Source organism: Alligator sinensis, unplaced genomic scaffold (assembly GCF_000455745.1).
Source record: "Alligator sinensis unplaced genomic scaffold, ASM45574v1 scaffold707_1, whole genome shotgun sequence".
In the NCBI taxonomy this organism is placed as follows: Eukaryota; Metazoa; Chordata; order Crocodylia; family Alligatoridae; genus Alligator; species Alligator sinensis.
This window is the reverse complement of record NW_005842065.1, coordinates 2,400,721-2,411,939: the sequence shown is the minus strand read 5'-3', so window position 1 is coordinate 2,411,939 and position 11,219 is coordinate 2,400,721. Positions and strand designations below refer to the sequence as shown.

The 11,219-nt window shown below is 51.0% G+C and overlaps 1 protein-coding gene across 8 annotated transcripts; it reads right to left on the bottom strand.

Moving 5' to 3' along the window:
• Positions 1 to 572: 572 nt before the first annotated feature.
• On the bottom strand, positions 573 to 11,126 carry LOC102368607 (hepatic lectin-like). Of its 8 annotated transcripts, XM_025203969.1 has the most exons (9): positions 10,996 to 11,126; positions 10,518 to 10,590; positions 4,949 to 5,111; positions 3,919 to 4,026; positions 3,172 to 3,246; positions 2,499 to 2,650; positions 1,902 to 2,017; positions 1,482 to 1,656; positions 573 to 1,121 (listed from the first exon to the last, which is right to left on the bottom strand). In XM_025203969.1, the coding sequence occupies exons 1-8, from the start codon at positions 11,097 to 11,099 to the stop codon at positions 1,521 to 1,523; spliced, it is 927 nt and encodes a 308-aa protein (XP_025059754.1). In that variant the 5' UTR covers positions 11,100 to 11,126; the 3' UTR covers positions 573 to 1,121; positions 1,482 to 1,520. The 8 variants fall into 8 exon arrangements, with proteins under 8 accessions (XP_025059754.1, XP_025059753.1, XP_025059759.1 ...); XM_025203968.1 differs by lacking the exon at positions 573 to 1,121 and having other exon boundaries at positions 1,166 to 1,656; XM_025203974.1 differs by lacking the exon at positions 573 to 1,121 and having other exon boundaries at positions 1,166 to 1,656; positions 10,946 to 11,124.
• Positions 11,127 to 11,219: the final 93 nt, after the last annotated feature.

Genomic DNA, 11,219 nt, shown 5'->3' with positions numbered 1-11,219 from the left:
AGAGCCCAGCGCGTGCGGCCCACCGGCCTCCAGCGCCTCGCATTTGCTGCCCCGTCCGTGTCGGGTCCCGCAGCTGCGGGAGGGCCGGGCCGGGCGGTTCGAGCCGCCGCAGGCGGGGGGCGGGGGGGCGGGGCCTCCCCCCCCGCCGCAGGCGGGGAGCGGGAGGCAGGGGCTTCACCCTCGAGGTCACTCTGTCTGCCCAGCGGCTCCGGGCTGCAGCTGCCCCCAAACCCCACGTTTCCCATCCACAAGCGGCTCCGTTTTCTTTCAACCGGGGATGTTTCCCCTGGGAAAATGCCTGTTCAGGCATGGGGTGGGGGACTGTTGCCTCAAAATCATTGCAGAAAGTCGCTTGGGTCTATGGGGAGAGGTGAGGGTCGCTCAGGCTGGTTGGTCTTTCCCTGGGTCAGGGCATGTCTCACCCTCCCAGCCACCTTTGAGGTGTGAAGAGCCCTTCCTCAGGCCTTTTGGATTCCCCTCCTGGGCATTCAGCTCACAGGAGAAGCATGTTTCAGGGTTTTAAAAGAAAAACATTGACAAAAAGTCCTGTTTTCCTGCTGGGCAGGGGGAGGGAGTAAACTTCTGGCTGGTGTTGGTGGTCTCCAGCCTCACCTAGCACAAAGGAAAAGGATGCATTGGCATCCTTGATCAGGTGACTCTGGCTGCCAGAACAAGAGGATGCCTAGGATCTTGCCTGAAGCTGACCTGACCCAAGGGCTTTCTTGGCACCTGGAAATCCTAATTCTGAGCTTCTTTGGGAACACAAGAGTATTGGCCAGCAAGGAGGGGCAGTGCCAGCCTGCATCTGGGATCTTTCTCTTGGATCCTCTGTACCCCACTTCCAGTAGTGCTGCTGCTGAAACTTTCTGTTTGGGGAATGATGCTATTTTGGAGGGTTTATGTTTGCCCTGCCATCCTGCTTTGGGAGCAGGGAGCAAAAAATCCTTTGGGGAAATGATGATATTTTCCATTTGTGGATGAGTTGCTCTCTTGAAAATCAGCATGACAACATCTGCAACCAGCCCCAGCTGCAGCAGCTAGTGGGCCCTTGGCTGCTGTAGTGCAGGGTTGGAGGGCTCTTGTTCTGCCCTGGTCTGCAGGCTGGCTGGTTTCTCACACATCTTGTTAAAGGAAAGAGAGAGCCTTCATGAGCCACGGCCCCAAGCAGTAATAAACCTTTATTAGGCAGAGTCCTTGAACAGCACAGATCGATAGGACCCTCCCCAGCCACCCCAGCTCGCTGAGCAGGGAATTCCCAGCCAGCTGCCTTGTGGATCATGCCAAAGTGCTTTTTGTGAAAAATCTGGATTCTTTGGGAGAATGAAAGTCTGTTTGTCCATCCCCCTCCCAAGACAGTAATCCACAAGGCAGGGGACAGGAACATACACACAGATAAAAGGGAGAAGGGAGGGAGGGGAAAGCAGAGAGGCAGGTATAGCGTTGGTGTAGAGCACAGCCCCTGAGATGGCGCAGACTCCTACTTTGATGTGTGGGTTGGAAGAGCCACATGCTAGCCCTGCTCAGGCCGGCACAGGCTTCTCACAGATGTAGTGACACTCGTAGCTGCAGTATACATCATTCCACTCTCCAAAGTTCCACAAGTGGGCACAGTCCTCACGGTGGCCACTGTCGTTAGGCTCTCCTTTCTTCCAGAACCTAAACAGAGAGGTTGGCACAGGACACGAGAAATGAGGGCTAAGGTTACAGCAGGAGGGGCCCCTGACGGCCTTGAAGGCAGCCTTCCCTGGGGCTTCCCCTGGTTCAGGCCATCAGCCTCAAATGCTACATAACCTCTGCTGCCTGCACCCTGCTCACTGGACCCTTTTGCTTTCCCCAGCCATGTTCCACCCAGCACAGCACAGGTTACAGCAGAAAAATGGGGGTTAAGAAAGAGGACTTACGTGAAGCCGTTCATGTAGTCAGTCCCATCGATCCACTCCCATTTTCCTTCCATGTTTACATCTGTGAGTCCAAGCCAGTAGCGCTCCCTGCCTTGCATCCTGTATGCAAGGAAATTCTGCAATGGGAAGGTGGTGGGAGGCGAGGGAAAAAGCACAAGGACTTATCTCATGTATACATGGTGCTTCCATTTCCATTGCTACAGTAGACTCTGAGCAGGGAGGGGATGCTCTGTGTATGTACCGTGCTCCATGGGCCTGTGCCGAACTACACACATGTAGTACCATAACACAGCACAGAACACAGGCCAGGTGTGTCGTGTCCCCCTCTTGTGGTGGGTGCACAGAGAATAAGAGTCTGCTGTTGTTAATAGAGCTGCCCCTTTGGCTCAAGGAACTGAGGCCTGTGCTTTGGAAGGGAGTGATCAAGGCCAGTGACCTTGACAAGCATTGTCACGCATGTCATACTGGGAACACACATGATTGTGCTGTGGAGCTGCCTAGCCAGCAGTATGCAACTTAAGACATGTCCCCTGGGGATGTGCAAGGTGAGGAAAGGAGTGGAACAAGTCTCCCCCTTCCTGGTTCTGGTGACTTTACCTGTTCAGCCAAGTTGTTAATGACAACCAGCTGGGAGTGTAGCTCCTTGCACTGCTCCTTTGCCTTGTGCCAGTTCATCTCTTGCAGTGAGAAGTAATAACACTTCCCATTGAAGTACCTCCACTCTCTGCTCTCTGGCCCGCAAGGAAACACTGGAGAAAGGAGGGAACAGGTGAATGTGAGACACCAGCCAGGCTGACCCTGCACCATACTAGACTCACTTGATGGTGAGGTCCCAACCAACACCAGACACAGGTTTCATTGGAACACAACAGCACAACCCCGGCTCTGAAAGACACTGGTTTCCCACAAATGTAGTATTAATACCCAAAACAGCCCATTCTAATGGCTACAAAGACTCCCTTTTTCACTAGGAAAGTAAGTATGTCAGAAGCCAGGACCTTCAGTGCTGGGTCAGTGAGTCACAGAGTATTGCTTCCCCTGTAGGGCACTGACAACTGCAGGGTGAGGTGGGTGTTTTTACATAAGGAGCTGCCCTCAATTCCAAGGCACCTGCAGGAGATCAAACAGGTCAGTCTGCTGCATGGTTCCTAGAAGAGGCATCAATCAGGGTAGAATCAGCAGGGCAGATCCAGAGAGGAGGGCACAGCCAGGCTCAATCTGTGCAGTGAGAGCTGGGGGAAAGGGAGTGTTAAGAATGCCCAGCACTTACACTGATAATCCGGGCTGGAATGGTTCTTTTTCAGCTCTGCTTGCTTCTTGTGGAGTTCAGAAGAAACTGATGAAACTAGCATCAAAGAGAGTGAGAGAGAGAAGACGAGCCTAGTGACTGGACCTCACAGTGGTCCCATTCTCTGCAACAGCATTACTTCACTTCCAAGATATGACCTATCTGGAGACACCTGCAATATGTGCTAGAGATGCTTTTTATTCAGGCTTCATTGAATACACTGGAAAAACTTAGGCCACATCCCTGCAATAATCTGCAGGGCAAGACAGCCCTAGGAAACTAATATGAACTTGTTCTCCAGAGCTTCCAGCAGATCTCAAAACATTCACTGGGAAATGGAAATGCCTTGGGATACAGAGGGGAAAAATCCAAAAGGCCCCTTCCCCACCACCAGAGACTAAACTGTTTTGTGCAGGTTTTCGGGCAGCGCAGTCTCTAGTCACTGGCTGGCACTACCTTAGTCAACATGAGCCCACACTGGTCATGTGTTGTTTGTTCTCTCCTCCTCCAGAGAGTAAGGACTGTCCCATGAGTGTCTGGGCAGGGCCCAGTGCTCTGATGCTCTTGAATGGGACTGTTTTGATATGAACAACCACCAGGACACAGAGGGCATTGGTCTCAGAGTTAGAACCCAGGAGTCCAGGGCACCAGACCCCTTGTTTCTTTCTGTCCTCAGATGCCTACTTAATGAGTGGTAGGAGATACTTCAACCCCCTAAAAACATGGTACCTTTGGACAGTGACACCCCAAACAGGATCAGGGTCAACAGGAGAGAGAGCGCCAGCAGCAAGTAGACTGGGAAGAAGGAGCGCAGCTTTTGCAGGAGGAAGTTTCTGTCTTTAAAACAGATGAAGCAGACTGAAAGCACCACATTTGAGGCCTGCATTGACTCAGGTCGACCAGTCCTCCCCTGTCCCATTGTGATATGTGTAGTTCACATATGGTTTATAACATTTTAGTAAATGATTCTAGAAACATTTGATCACTTCTTATAGAGGCTGCAAGTTCACTTAAACCTACAACTATAGCCTTTCCTATGAGTTATTTTTATTTACTGGTAGTTTGACTACAGGCAGGGGCCTTACTCCAGGCCCAGGACCCCATGTGCCAGGTGTTGTACAAACCCTAAACAAACCTGGTTCCTGCTATAGAGCACTGTAAGGTGACACCCATTCATACCACATACCTACAACTCACATATTTAGAAAGTCCAGTGGCCATTTTATCCTTTATAAACGATGGAAGCATTAGAACCATGTCTAGCATGCAGTACTTGGTGTGTGTTTAATGTTCCAAGCTTATTAAACCCAAGTAATTAACCATTAAACCAAGCTTTCAGGGGGTGACTCATGGCTTGGGAAACCCTGGTTTTCATGTGCCCAATTTCATATACCCTAAGGGGGTGCTGATTTTCAGAGAGGGCTTTGCACAGTCCTTTCCCTCTGTGTAGCTCAGGCTGGATGCCCCAGTCATTGAGTCCTACTTCAGAGCCATAACCTCTCTGCAGCAGGATGAAGGTCCCTCATCCCTCTCAGGGTCAAGGTGGTGGTTGTCTTTCAACTGAAGATTGCGGCTCCTACCATGGCAGGAGTCCTCACCAAACAGCCCAGACCATTGGCATAATTTAGCCAGGCTGACAAAGAGGTGGTAGCCCCATTCTTCCAGCCCCTAGAAAAAGTGGGGCACATTGGCAGGTCAGTCCTTGCCCCCAGCTCTTCCTGAGCCATTGTGTAGATGGGAAAGGAGAGGTGGAATTTACCTTTAAAAAGGCGCAGCTCATCCTGAAACCTTTCCTCATCCATTCTGGTGAACAGTGCCTGGAAGGCAGAGGGAGGGGCAGCTCTGTATGGCCTTGGAGTATGGACAGAACGCGTGGGGCCACGTGGACTGGAATACCAACGACAGAAAAATTTCAATTCCACCTGCAATGTTAAATCCAAAGGTTAATTTATAACCAGCAGTGGTCAGACCACGTACCCATTTGCTTGCTCTGTAGCTGTAGCACTTTGGATCCCTTCCATGTCCAGCCTGGTTTCAGCCCGAGAGCTCTTTGCTAGCCAACTGGCCTGTCCTTTTTTTCCTCAGAACTTTTGGTGGATTTTAAATTGCACAGGAATTAAAATACAGGAGGCCTCATTCCTGAAGCTGCTCCCCTTAGACACATGAAAAAAAGTCAGATGAAGTAAAGTAAAAGGTCAAAGTGAACATAGAAGTCAAGTTTGGAAACCAGAAGGATGAGCCTGTTTTGGAAGAAGACTGCAGCACTCCTGACCTTTGGAAAGCAACTGCTAAACATGCCTAGAGTGTGTCTTAGGCTATGTCCCAACTGACTGCTTACACAGCAAACACATGGGCCTTGCTCAGATGATCATGGCAAGGGGGTACTCATCTCCCACACCAGTTCAAAGGGTCTTGGTTTTGAGCCACAGCTTATGCATTTAAGAACCATACTCATGGTGTAATTTTGTGAGGTTTCATTGCAGTAGTGTCAGGCCACCCTTCCAATAAAATAATGCCAGGTACTGCACTGCTTGTTACTACATGGCTATTCTTGGGCTATTTATATTGGCCAAGTCAAATTGTGGTAGCACTTTAGGACCCCAATATCAATCAGAGACCTGTTGTGCCAGAAGGCAATGGCCAGAGACACAGCCACAGGTTACAGGGCTCACATTCTAAATAGACACATGGCCTGTGAGAAGGGAAACAGAGATGGGAAGCAACTTGCCCAGGGTCATAGGATGCTGAGCCAGACAACACAGCTGTACTTACAATATCCGAGTCTGGCAGCACAGCTTTTGACTTCTGAGATAACCAGACTCAAGAAATGAATGGGGTAGAAGTATCCACCTGTTGACTAATAACACATACCATTGCTGTTCCCCACCACTTTGTACTTAGCAATTACAGGCTCTGCAAGGACACTGGAAAACTAGGAAGTCACAAATGATAAATATGAAATAATGCTGTGCAGCCAGATTTGCAAGCATCTCTGTACAAACAAGTTTGTAGGGAACATTCAGATCCTGGAGTCTCGGTCTTGCCCACTGACTTGTGGGTAGAGTTTGCTGTGTTCTTGCTTTCATTTTTGTTGAGTGTTAAATTGCCATAAATGAAGAGCCCAGACACTGCTGAAGTTCTAAGATGAGAACCAATGATTGAATCCACCCTTTATTTGAGCTTCAAGTCTGGAGTCAGCAGAACACCTGCTACCACAGGCTGAATACAACAGGCCATGAGGCCTTTACCGATGAAGGACTGGGCACTTACCAATGTTTTTCCCCTGGTGTATGCATAGAACTACAGAGCTTGCATCAGGCCAGTGCTCAAAGAGCAGTTACTAAGATGTGCAGTAACTAGTATTTTGTCATGAAGGTCATTGCCTTCCAGGTCTCTTGTTCGAGATTGCACAAGCTTTCCAATCGACAGCTCGGCTGAAACAGGGATGATAAGCTGGCTAGCAAATCTGGTGTTCATGTAACAACAGCAACCTGGGGCAGGACGCTTTACTGAGACAGGACATTTGCCTAAGTGTACTTTGGAAATTCAGGAATTCAGCACCTGTATGTGGCTCCTTCCTCAAATCCTCACACAGGTTTCTGGCAGGGATATTTCCTGCAGGAGATAGTCATTTGAATCAGACACGTGTATGGAAGAGACTAAAATAATGTCAGAACTGATCATCCCAACATACCAGGATTTTCAGGGGGCATCTGTTGCTGTTGATCCTAATTGATAACACGTATATCATGCATATGATGAATGTTATTTTTATAAACAAGTTCAGTTCTTTGTTTGCTTTGCAGCTGCTAAAAGTCAAGAACACTTCTTGTAGAAGGATGCTGTAGAGCAGGGGTGTTGAACATAGCTACTCCATCCAGTCCATAGGCTACTGGTGGGCCACTGGAAGTTGGGGGACATAGCCTGGGGTGTGGCCTGCCAGAGTCCAGGCCCTTGGGTTCTAGTGGACATGATAAGCAGCAGCAGGAGGGTGAGTGAGGGCTGATACAGCCCTGGTCACCATCTGGCTGCTTAGCCTGACTGCACTACCACAGTCCTACTACCTTCTCCACTGGCCCTGCTGCCTTCCCATGCTGAAGGAATCTCTGCTGTGTGCCCTATTCCTTGCCCCAGAGCTGGAGGTGCCCAAGCTGCTGCCACTGCGTTGGGCTGGATCTGACCTGCAATGAGCCACACAATCTGGACCTGGCCCAGAGTTTGACACCCCTGCTGCAGAGCTACTTACGGAAGACAACCGCATCCTACTCAGGCTGGACCAGAACGATGCCTGCTCTCATCCATGCAAGACCTGGAGTGAGACTTATTCACAACCTTCTCCTCTGCGACAGGAGGCAATGGCCACAAATGTAGATGTTCCCTTGCAGCAGTAACTGTGTGTGACCTGTTAGAAGCCCAAGTCAACTGCTGTCACAGCTGAGTCAAAACCTCACAATAAGATGCAGCTTTGCAGATTCAAAAGCACTTTTATTTTAAAGGTAAAATAAAAGGTAAGAAAATATTGATTACACTGTATCCCAGACAACAGTCTTTGCTCCCAGACACAAAACTACACTGGTACTGGCAGCTAAACCTTGCTGATGTTAACACAGCTTTGTAACATCAGGTAACGAGCAGACTGTAAACATGAAAACTTGACAAGGCACAGGGGGCTGGGCACAGCCACATGAACCAGGCCTTGTGTCTGCCTTCTGGCAGCATAACAATGCCCCCATACACTATGGTAAGTGCTTCAATTGATCTGCATGTCATGTGCTGCTTAAATCAAGGGAGGAGTTTGTATAGAGCACTGGCTCCCAACCTCAGAGTGTGACCCAAATCTGGGGGGGTCTGTCCCTCACTTCGGCTCTCCTGGCACATGGTTTGTGCGGCTCTTGCTGCCACTGCCTCACAATACTGGCCTGGCCCAATCTCTGGTGGCACTGCCGGGCACGAGCGAGTCAGCAGCGGGGATTGTCACCTAGATTTAGGGTCACAGCAAAAAAAAGGTTGGGAGCCACTGGTATAGAGGTTTCTGCACCATGAAGAAAATAATTTAAGATTCTTGTCAGGTCTGATCTGGGAAGCAAAGCTCTGCCACAAGAAGGTATCTGCTTTGTCAACACAAACCCAGGGCAAAGTCCTGCAAAAAATTCATTTTAGGCATGCTTTGAAATATGCACGCAGTGCAGCTGTGTGACTCATTTTCAACCAGAGCTAGGTTTTAGCTGGACTATTTGGTTTGAGACAGGCAGCCCCTCTTGGGCTATGGGAGGATAATTCACTTAGTCCCTATGTTATCACTCAGGTGAGCTGCTGCATGATGTTTAATGCAAAAAAGAGACTCAGCTACAAAAAAGGTCCTGGGCTGCCAACTACCAATCTAAAACAGACCCATATTGAATCAGTCTAACAGGCCCTGCAAGCATCACTGTGCACCTCCACCTGGCTTTGATATTTCCTTGGTACAGGAAGGGGAGGGAGTTACTTTAGAATGGAGTTTCCACTAACCCGTTTTCGTTTTACAAGCCACCAAAATGGTCCTTGCCCTTCAATGCTTGATGCCTTGTTGAGGCACCTGGAGAAATCTGGCCACCACACGGATGCATACATCTGACACTAGAAGTGCAGCTCCCTCCAAAGCAAGCATTTCAGGAGGGTGAAAAATGGCAGTTGGGCAAACTTGCTTGAATTTTATGTACTGTCTGGTCATCAAAAGGAATCCCACTTAAATTAAGACTTTTCAGCCGGGGCAGTGCCTGACCCAGAGTGACAATGGCATCACAGGAAAGCTTAACACAGGACTCAAGGGAAAGGGTTTCCAAGTACTTCAAAGACTTTAAGTCAGGCAGGCCCGCATCAGTCAGGAAGGGAGTGTTGCTAAACTTCAGAGTGCGGAGCTGTTTCAAATAGCACCCAATGAAGTGAGTAGCAGAGTCTTTCAGGGTGCACTGGCGTAGTGTGAGGTGCTCCAGGGCCTTCAGGTATGATGAGGCTACACGAAACCCCAGAGTTGTCATCTGGTTGGTTCCAGAGAGAGTCAGCATCTGCAGGCAAGCGAGAGAAGAGATGTTTAGCAGATGGAGATCAGAAAAGGAAGGGACTTCATAAATGAAGAGATGCTTCAGCTGTAAGAGGCCTCTGGTGCCTTCAGATTTTGCAAAAAATATCCATTGAGACAACTCCAAGCAGCTCAGCTCCAAGGTCATCAGAGAAGAGGGCACGACATACGAGTCTATCTTATACCGGAGCTTGGTGCACAATAGGCACAGCCTCTGGAGGCCTGGACACTTCTTCCCCAGGTCCTGCAGCAGCGCCTCGGAGAGGGTTCCTCTCATCTTCAGTGTTCTCACGTTGCTGCGCAGGTGATGCTGCAGCAGGTGCCGCAGGTTCTTCAGGCTGATCTGAGTGTAATAAGCAAGCACCAGAGCACTTTATCCATGGATAGAGACACTGGTAGGCCAGCAGGTGGCCCCAACCCCCCATCCATCTCTCTCATCTTCCTTGAACAAGTGACATCCTGTTTTCCCCAGATTGCTGCAAATCCTGCCACTGATGCCCAGAGTCACTCCCCTATGCACTCCAGCAGGGCTAGAATGCTGCTGTTTCACATCCAGTCACAGCCTCCGTCCTTCAAACCAGCTGAAACCCTCCCTCCTTATTAAGCTATTAATGCCCTCCAGAGGCTGGTTCATCCCCTTTACTTTTGGTATTTCTCTCTTCCCATAAAATTTAGGCTTCCTTTCCACAGGTCCCTGCTCCCACCAGTCAATACAAGAGCTGCCCTGCTGTCTGGACCGGCTTCTTAATGCCTCTCGTCCTCCCCCGCTTACCTATGCACTCTCAGGCCTATCTAACACATATCAGGAACATGGGCCTCCTACCCACAGAGCAACAGTTAGCACCTCCCATAGATAGAGGGGGCTATTGGGTATGCGTAAATTTAGGGGATAAGCAAAATACAAAACAGGGATGGAAGCAGAAGTCAAAGGTTCAAAACAAGGGGGATCACTGAGTGGAGCACACCAGATAGTGCACACTGGCCCTCAAATGAGTCCAAGGAGCCAGTGGACACTGCCCAGTGAAACTCTGCCTAGAGATGTGAGTGGATGAGGGACCAGAAAGCAGCCCTGCAGTCCTCTGGGGGCCTCCCAGCTGGAGTCTCCTCCCATGTCAGATAGTGCTGGCTAAGCTGGCAGTGTGTCTTGGGTCAGGTGCAGCTGCAGGCACTGCTCTGGTTTGACTCTGCCTGAGGGGTTGCTACGTCAGCCTCACACAGCTGCCTCAGGGGACAGACGTGCCCCGGAGGTGGGGCGGGCAGCAGCCAGTACCTCGTAGGGCGTTAGATCCACGTGTCTCCAGAGCACCTTGTCCTGCACCAGAAGGCACCAGTGCCTGCAGACCCTGGGGGCAGAGCAAGAGGCCAGGTGATGATTCCCGCTGCAGAAGAAGTAAGGGGTGGGGGTGGACGTGGTGGACTTGGGGCCTGGGCCCTGCGGGACGTGGGAGGAGCCGCAGCCCTGTGAGCCGAGGGGCCCAGGGCTCCCCAGGAAGGACACCCCAAGGACTGGGCCTAGGGGAGGTGCTCAGCAGAGGAGGAAAAGCTGGGCTGAACCACTAGGGGACGCAGCGGTGGGCACTGCAGGGGCAGGGTCGAGATGGGCTGAACCACCCAGGGTTGGGGCGGTACACCAGGCATGGGCTGACCCATCCCAAGCGGGTAGGGGCACGACAGGGGAGAGATGGATTGAACCATTACGCAGGGAGCAGGGGTTGCACCGACGGGCTCTGGGAGCCACGTGGTCGCACCTGGCCCCGCGCAGCCGCTCCCTCAGCGGCAACTGCGAGAGAATCTCCAGGAGCAGCGAGTCCGGCAACGCGTCCAGGCTCGGCTCGGCCGCCACCGCCGCCATGCCGCGTGCACTTCCGGGAGATGGACATGCGCTTCCGGGTCAGCGCTGGCACCGCCCTCTGCTGAGGTCTACGGTAGGGGCGGAGCCTGCCGGGGGAGTGCCCGCCCCGCCCCCCCCGGC

Excerpts from the sequence above, each read along its gene's own strand:
- LOC102368607 (XM_025203967.1), bottom strand. The coding sequence starts at position 11,099 with ATGGCGGCGGTGGCGGCCGAGCCGAGCCTGGACGCGTTGCCGGACTCG. Across the intron at positions 10,591-10,995 it reads GAGCGGCTGCGCGGGGCCAG|GGTCTGCAGGCACTGGTGCC; the intron begins GTGCGACCACGT and ends CTCTGCCCCCAG. Across the intron at positions 9,591-10,517 it reads TGGATCTAACGCCCTACGAG|ATCAGCCTGAAGAACCTGCG; the intron begins GTACTGGCTGCT and ends TATTACACTCAG.